The sequence below is a fragment of the Arachis hypogaea genome, chromosome 17, assembly GCF_003086295.3.
Source record: "Arachis hypogaea cultivar Tifrunner chromosome 17, arahy.Tifrunner.gnm2.J5K5, whole genome shotgun sequence".
Lineage (NCBI taxonomy): Eukaryota > Viridiplantae > Streptophyta > Magnoliopsida > Fabales > Fabaceae > Arachis > Arachis hypogaea.
Window position 1 is genome coordinate 11,980,188 of NC_092052.1, and position 8,585 is coordinate 11,988,772.

The 8,585-nt window shown below is 34.1% G+C and overlaps 1 protein-coding gene across 4 annotated transcripts; it reads right to left on the reverse strand.

Moving 5' to 3' along the window:
• Positions 1 to 931: 931 nt before the first annotated feature.
• LOC112765573 (uncharacterized) lies at positions 932 to 5,135 on the reverse strand. 4 transcript variants are annotated; one of them, XM_072222428.1, is made up of 7 exons: positions 4,231 to 5,135; positions 3,477 to 3,577; positions 3,144 to 3,196; positions 2,962 to 3,017; positions 2,818 to 2,884; positions 1,717 to 1,905; positions 932 to 1,230 (listed from the first exon to the last, which is right to left on the reverse strand). In XM_072222428.1, the coding sequence occupies exons 1-3, from the start codon at positions 4,516 to 4,518 to the stop codon at positions 3,193 to 3,195; spliced, it is 393 nt and encodes a 130-aa protein (XP_072078529.1). In that variant the 5' UTR covers positions 4,519 to 5,135; the 3' UTR covers positions 932 to 1,230; positions 1,717 to 1,905; positions 2,818 to 2,884; positions 2,962 to 3,017; positions 3,144 to 3,192. The 4 variants fall into 4 exon arrangements, with proteins under 4 accessions (XP_072078529.1, XP_072078532.1, XP_072078530.1 ...); XM_072222431.1 differs by having other exon boundaries at positions 3,477 to 3,518; positions 4,231 to 4,696; XM_072222429.1 differs by having other exon boundaries at positions 932 to 1,905.
• Positions 5,136 to 8,585: the final 3,450 nt, after the last annotated feature.

The window sequence follows — 8,585 nt, forward strand, 5'->3', positions numbered from 1 at the left end:
CCATACATTCTAACATAGAATATGAAACAGAGAATATGAAACAGAGGAGTCACTCACCTGGGTGCTGACGAAGCGAAGATCAGCGAAGACGAAGCGGCGGTGCTGAGGACCAGGCGACGGCGGTGGCGCTGACAACCTAAGGACCGCGGGGACGATAGAGGGCTACTGGGCTGGGAATGCTTCAGAGGGCTAGGGTTCAATGGTTCACCCTTCACATGTGGAGTGAGACTGAGATGAATGAATGGGGGAAGAGACTAGGCGACGGCAGTGGCGATGACGAGCTGAAAACCCCGGTGACGGCGATGGCTACTGGGCTGGGGTTTGGGAATGCTAGGAGAGAGTGTGAGATTGAGATGACACTACAAGAAAAATACCCATTCAGGTACACTTGAAAAGTGTAGCCAAAAGTGAAAAAAAATGATGCCTTAGGCTACGGCTACGCTTTTTGGGCTACGGCTACGCTTTTTGGGGTGATTCCTATTCAGCCGTTGCCTATTCTCAAAGGCTACGCTTTCCTGCACCAAGGGCTACGCTTTTGGCGTTTGGGAATAGGCTACGCTTTTCAAGTGATGCTGTCCAGAACCAAAGGCTACGCTTTTCAGCACTAATGGTTACCAGAATTCAAAAGAATAGGCTACACTTTTCAAGGCTACTGCATCACTTTATAAACGTAACAAATAGCATACTTATAGCTACTTTATATAAGTGTAGCCTTAGATCCCTCATTATTTTTTTTAATTTTTAATATATATATATATATATATATAATTAATATTTCAATAATTTTTTGTACAATATAATATTTAATAATATAATTACATATATAATTTTATATTTTTAATTAAATGAATTAAATAAAATAAAATAAAAATAAATATAAAATTATACTAAATTTATTTAAATAATAAAAATTATCTGTAAACAAAATATATTTATAAAGAACCAAAAGTATTAAAATGAAATTAATTTTGAATATTCATACATCTCACACCAAATTAAGCATAGTCATATCAAAATAAGCAAGAGACCACTTAAAATTTACTACTAATACTCTACGAAAAACTAAAATATTATATCTTACATAAGTATTTTCTAATAACTAAACCATATTCCACAATCCATGAATCTCTTCCTCTTGTTGCTACTGTTAGGCCTTCATGTCTCCAAGTTCATCTTTTAAAGTTGTCGCTGTTGCTTTAAAATGTGGTGACCACAGAAGATAACTCAAATCTGCAATCAATTCCAGCAACCAAGTGAATTCTTTTTTAACTTATAAAGCCTAAAGGCAGCAACTTTGACAGGCAACAACAAAAGAATCACCCCATCAATAAAAGAATAACCTATAACTCATCAAATCCCAAATGCCAATATCTCTTACAAGCATTGTTTATAGCATTCACAGCCATCCTAAAAGGCATAAAGATATAGCAGTGAAAGCTTACCAAACCTACTACTCTTTTTATTTTTTTTTTTTTTTTTTTTTTTTTTGGTTTCCCACGGTATCCCCCAACCCGACAGGTCAAGGACTAATCCGTCGCGGTACTGAGCTCCATTTAAGGGTTTGCCGCTGGCCAATGGGTTGCTGCATGCACAAGGCGGGATTTACTACTCTTTTTATTAACCTCCTAATATGTACGCTCAACTTTACATTAATATATATACACACATATATATCCATTGGAAATGTGAAATAAGTAATTAAGTACTATACTGTACCTGTGACTAATTAATAACAGGAAGTGAGATTTTCATAATAGTATTATTAAGGCACATTCCTAATTACGATTGTTCTTTAGAGCTTCTTGGCAATCCGATATTAGTGGCTAGTGTAGTGGGTTCTACTTCTACACACAAAAATTACAGCTGCTACACATTCCTTGTGCTCAGAAATCTTGTGATGTTCATCTGCAAAAAAGTCAAGCATTGCCAACTAATTTGTCATACTTTGAGAAATTAATATTCTCTCTTATACACTAGCATAACATAATCTGAGGGAAAGAAGCAACAAGCATTAAATCAAGTGAGCTTTCTTCCAGAATTAATAGATTGAGCTTTAATTCTATCTTTTTTTTTCATGGTAAGTGAAATTCCCTTTTTTTTTCTTGGTTATCCTTATGTAATACATATTTGAATGAATCAGAAACCATTCGTGGGACAGAAGCAATAAACAAGAAAAGGTGTCACATGTGGTGAATGAGCATCTCTTTGCCAAGTGCCATGTTGTGTGACTCATGATTAAGATTATATGATCGGTTTTGAGTTATCAAGTGAGAAAGTCGTCCTCTCCCTCACATGCTCATAAGCTAAGGTTTTGCTTTTTCAGCCTTTTCTTTTCCTCCTTTGGAAATTCCCGTCCACACTCCAAAACCCAATCCCAACTTAAAAAAGTTCCCTCAAAACACAAATAGAATAGAATAGTAAAACATTTACAAATAAGTATTTTTAAGAAACAAGTTAAACTTTCTGTTTATGAAATTTAGTTAAATTTATACATTTATTGTCAATTGTGCCAACAGGTGAATATACGGTGGGTACATTTAGTTAAATTTAGTTAAATTCATACATTTATTGTCAATTGTGCCAACAAGTGTTGTTTTAGACAAAAAAATTTCATAAGACAAAAATATATAAGTGGAAAATTAAAAGATAACAGTCAAATAGCAATCACAAAGAGCAGAACCATTTGTCCTAATTGGCTTTTGAAACTAACAGTTTAAAACTACATTATGCACATAACTCTAACTAAGCCAATTAGATTCCAGCCACAATACAATTCTACAAAATTTAATCAGAATGTAGAACATAACATTAACATACCTTAACTGCAAGTTCTCCAATAGCCCAGCATGCATTATTTGCTATTGAAATAGCCTGATAAACCAGGCTGCAAAACAAGGAAAGAAGCAGTTCATATGGAAATTCATTAGACACAAAAGAGCACAATCGGTTTTATCATTCTACCTGCCCCAATTTCGGACATCTATCCCTCCTCCAAGTCCAAGTCCTTCCCATACTAACTACAACAACACAAACACCATCATGTCAGTAAACAAAATAACTATATATTCTTAATCAGCTGAGGAATTTTGTAGAAGAAAAATTCTACAGATCGATGCAAAGTGAAGAAAACACAAGTCCTCAACCTGATCCATTACTTGAGCAGCATCCTATCTTTTCCAATAGTCTTCGGTACTACCTATACCACAAAAGAAAACCAGTTTATATTAAGCTATTCAACAACAAAGTGTTTTCATAAGTCATAACCAAATCAAATAACTCCTAAGCGATTTCGTAAATTTTGTATTAGGTCTTCTCTCTTTAAAGCCAAGATAAATCCAAGATAAATCCTAAAAAGTTAAAACCCCAACACCAACAAGCATGGTTAACAGAACCGAAACGGCACTGACATGGTCACCTTTTTTACCTAAATAAATTATTATAGAAAAAATTAATGAAATTGCATAATAAAATCATACATCTGAAGAGCTAACATGGCGAGGGGTGATGGAGCCTCCAATCTGCACCAGTCCATCAGCGGTGAACAATGTAATTCTATCCTCATGAACCCATTGAATTTCTGAGAAATCATTGAAACAAATTAGCAATATAGTACTTAGCAAATAAATTACACCCGTTGGGTGCAGCCCTTCTCGGGACCCTGCGTGAACGCGGGATGCTTGTAAACCAGGCCGCTTTTTTTTTTTTACTTAGCAAATAAATCTCATCAGCATAAAAGAGCAGTATATCATTTTCCAAAATGCAGACTCTGATGAAGGCAATCTCAGTTATCGATCAATTAAAACTTAAAAAGTACCAAATGCCATGAATCCAAAAAGCACTGCACCCTTCAATAACCTAAAAATCCTCTGAAAGTTTATAAATTATACTTGAAGAATACCTAACTCAACTAAAGCAGCAAAATCACTAGGCCTTGAAGAAACAAAATAACCATAACTTAGAGCACATAAACATCGAAAAGAAGAAGCAAAAGCTCCACCATTTCATTTCAACAAAAACTAATTTTAATTTTCAAGATTTCAGCTCAAATATTCTAAAAAAGCATACACATTTGAATATTATATATACAAAAATATGTTTCACAACTTGCACAATCACAACTAGCGCTGCAGAATCAAATTCCGCAATTGAAATGAACTTCAATTACAACAATCAGTGAAAGGAAAATCCAGCTACTTGAATGAAATTTCAGGAAAAAGAAGGAAAGATTACCAGAGTCGGATTGGAACCACGGGAAAGATCGAAAAGGATCATCACCGGATAGGTTGGAAGAGTCATCGGTGGCTTTGACCACGATATGATGGCGAGAAGAACGAGATGATGAGAAATTGAATGAGGATCTGAAAAGCGGGGAGAGAGGAGATGATAGCGTGGAACGAGAAATTGATGCAAGAGAAGAAGGGAATCTGAATCTTGAGGAGATGATAGCGGTGGAAGAAGCCCTAGCAATGGCGGTGGAGTTTCAGCGGCGACCAAGCACGCCTTTCTTCTCTCCTCCATCGCGTTTTCTCTCTCCCTCGAGCTCTCTTTCACCGGCGCTCGACAGCGGTGGAGCCATATGCGGCGTCGTCGTTTCTTTCCTTCCTTCCCCTCTCCTCTCTTCTTCTCTTCTTCTTCCTGTGCTCCCCTTTTCTGATTTCTTCTCTTTCGTGTGTGTGAGTTGAGGGAGGATGAGAGTGCGTGAGTGAGGCTGAATGGATACAAAAAGGGGGAAAATTTACCTAATGTGAGAGCGCAGCGAACAGAAGCGACGATGAAGACTAGTGATGGCGTGGTGAGTGGTGAGTGACGAATATGAGTGACTGGTGGAGATGGTGAGTGGTGAGTGGTGAGTGTTGACTGGTGATGGCGATCCTTTTCTCTGATTTGGGGGTGATGAGTGGCGCGAAGAAGGGAAAAGCTAAGGGTAGTGATGATCGAGTGTTATGTTTTCAGTGGCTAAGGGTTATGTTTTCTGATTTGGCTAAGTGTTTGTACGCATGTATCATTTGGGAAAAATTCAAAAAATTTACTAAGTGTTATTGGACATTTCACTTAGATACATTAGGCAACATTTTTGAAGCGCACCCAAAACTTAATAAATAGGCTACTCTTAAAAAGCGCTCTCTTTGATATAAAAGTGTACCCATAGATATTAACATACGGCTACGCTTTATAAGTGATTTCTATAATATCTAAGGCTACACTTTTTAAATGATGCCAGAATTGTGTTTCCTTTTCTCTAAAAAACAGGCAACACTGAGAAAAGCGTAGCCTATTCTATGAATAGGCTACGCTTTTCAAATGTAGCTTAAAAAAAGTGTGGCTGAATGGGTATTTTTCTTGTAGTGTGAGTGAATGGGCATGGGAGAAGAAAGAGGGGGGTTACTTTTTTTTTTTTTACAACTAAAAACGGCGTCGTTTTACTGTTTTATAAAAATCGGCCGGTCACCAGTCTGGCCCAACCGGGCGGTTTTAGACCAGTTCACTGGTTTTTTTCCGATTTTTTCTCCAGCGGTTATTAGAGGAGGACCGGACCGCTTATATCACCACGACCGGTCGAACTGGTCGGTCCGATCCGATTTTCAGAACCTTGGTAGAGACGCTAGGGTGCAAGAATACACCCCAAAAAGTTGGGCTTGGATCTCACAAAGGAGAAAAAAAATCTAACAACTTAATATGTCACATCAACAAATTTTGATGTCAGGCGTTAGCCATAAAAATGACAAAAAGACTAAAATAATTAATTTAAAATTTTTAAAAGACAGATTTAATTAAAAAAAAATTTAATAACTAATTTAAAAAAATAAATGATCTTTTGAAGATTAATGTGACCATTTACTTTTATTTTCGTATTAAGCTCACTCAAATTTTTTAAGATGCACATAATTTGGCAAACATGAATTTTTAAGAAGAGAGATGCGTTGAAAGATGGACAATAATATTTGTTCCACAGAAAATGATATTTCCATAAGAGATGTGTAAGACTTAGGGACCACAAATTACGTATTGCCCTCGTGAATTGGTCCAAATTTAACAAAGTCGTAACTGAAAATGTCATATTTCTAAATTTAACAAAGTCGTGAATTGGTCCAAATTTAACAAAGCTTCTCTGAATCGTGAAAGTTGCTAACTCACTGTACTTTGCGAATATACAATACTTGAATAATGGACACGCCATTACCCATCAGAGTTAGATATTGATGTTATGGTTTTCTCTCATAAATCTTGGATTAGATTTGTTCTCAAATCATTATCACCTAAAAGTTGAAGCTACAATCACCTCATTTGTTCTTAATCTCAATTATTACTTTCTAAAATAATATATCTATACGCACACTACTATTCACACGTAATTAGTGTTTTGTGGCTAGAAAAAAAAAACCATATATCAAAACAAAAATGATAAATATATATAATTTTTTTAATGTGTATTTTATATTTTATATTAGTAACTGATTTTAATATACACCTAGCAATGCCCGTTAAAATGATAAAGACGTGTTTTTTATGGTTTTTCTTTTATTTCTAAAATTTTAAAATTTAGTTGACAATTATTTTTAAAGCACCTTTTTTGTGTCTTTTCTATTTTAGATATTTTGTCTATTTTTGTTTGATGCTTTATAATGCTAATAATCAATCAACAAATTGTAAAAATATACCGTTTCAAAAGTGAGATTAGAATGACTTCTCATAGAAGTAGAGTAGATATAAGAGATTTTGACAAACAAAATAATAATAGTTTAAGAGATATAAGAATGGAGAGATATATAACATTCTGGATGAATTAAATTATTTATTTATAGTATTAGAAAAAAATTAAAAATATCTAAATAAATATGTGTAAAATATATAAAATTTTACGTAAATATAATCTAAATTTATGCCAGCATACTTTTATATGTTTAGGTAAACAACTGCTTTATACTTAATTTAAAAGCTGGATTGTACCAATAACAAACTATTAAAGGGACTCCCATACTCAGTTAAGAGGTCGCGGGTTCGAATCTTCTATCTTTTCAAATTTTTGAAGCCAATGAGTAATAGCTCAAATGACATAGACTCCCCATACTCAATTAAGAGGTTGCGGGTTCAAGTCTCCTATCTTTCCAAATTTGCCAATGAGTAATAGCTCAAATGGCATAGTCTTCCCATACTCAATTAAGAGGTTACGGGTTCGAGTCTCTTATCTTTGGTAAAAAAAAAAAAAAACTATTAAAAGGGACAAATTATTCTTTTAATGGGTAGTATCTGTATTGAATTGGTATGCTATTACAATATTGATTATTGGGCGATTAATATCATTGTCCTTTATCAAAATGATATAGATTATGTACTATAAAACAGAAAAGATGGTGAAAAATATCTAAAATGGAGTGGACAAAGAAATTTTAAGATGATTTTAGTATTAAGAGTTGCACACCACAAATATTGAGGGCCATATACAATACACATAATAAAGAATTTTTTCTTTATTATTGTGGCATATTTGAACGAAGACGTGAAATACGTGTTTTTGCTGAGGCTGCTTGAGTAATGAAGATTGAAGAAAGTTCGTTTGTCATTGCTACGGAACCTGATGAAGTTGGGAGACAGCAAGTAAATCATCATCATCATCTATTCTTCTTCTTCGTCCCTTTTATTTTGGATTTTTTTTTTAAAAATACCTTGGTTTTCTTTAGGGATGTAAGGGCTAATATTTTTAATAAAAAAATAAGAATTAGTTAATGTTAATTCAAATATAAAAAAGTTAGAGTGAATATCTAACCCGGTCCCTAACAATTACCTCAAAATGACAACGAAGTCCAAAAAAAAAATATCCAATTCGATCTTTGATTTTTTTTTTGACTGATTAGCTCCTGTGCTAAAAAAAATAATATTGACTTTTTTTTGGCACAGAAACCTTATTATCATTTCGAGGTAATTGTCAAAGGTCGGGTTAGATTTTTTTTTTGTTAAGGGCTCGTTGTTTTTCGAAGTAATTGTCAGGCGGTTTTGGGTTTTTCTCAAAAAGTTATCAATATCTTAATATTTCTTTTTTTTTCTTTTCTTTATGAAGATTTGTTTGGGTTTAGTGTTTTGCTTCTTTAGTTAGGCTCTGCTTATGTTTTTGGACGTCTAGTTTTCCTTTTTATACATGTACCGGACTATGTCCATAACATACAACCAATATATATGAGCCCAAAAACATGGTTTTGTGAGACAGAAAGTTTGCTATTAAACTGATTCCAAAAATATCTTCCTTCATGGACTCACTCTAATGTCAACCATTGGGCCTATCATTTGGAAATTGTTTCCGTTTAGGGTGAATATTGGGCCAAAAGTTCTTACAAGAAGTTCTATTACATAGACCATGGTCAAGTTTCAAGTATATCATATAGGAAAATTTTCACCCCGTTTTAGCTACCAAAAAAAAAAAAATTTTTCAAGTGTACCAAGAACGTTCCAAACTTCCTTCCAATTATTTTAACCATTGATTTCAATTAATATATATTATATATATTTTTTATAATTCAAATCAACGATTAAAATAATTGGAACACCGATATTTTCGATACACTTAAAACTCTTCCATCGTATATCTCTCA

Bases quoted from the DNA above. Each gene is read 5' to 3' on its own strand.
- LOC112765573 (XM_072222428.1), bottom strand. From the start codon at position 4,518: ATGGAGGAGAGAAGAAAGGCGTGCTTGGTCGCCGCTGAAACTCCACCG. The intron at 3,578-4,230 runs GTAATCTTTCCT...ATGATTTCTCAG, and splicing joins GTGGTTCCAATCCGACTCTG to AAATTCAATGGGTTCATGAG.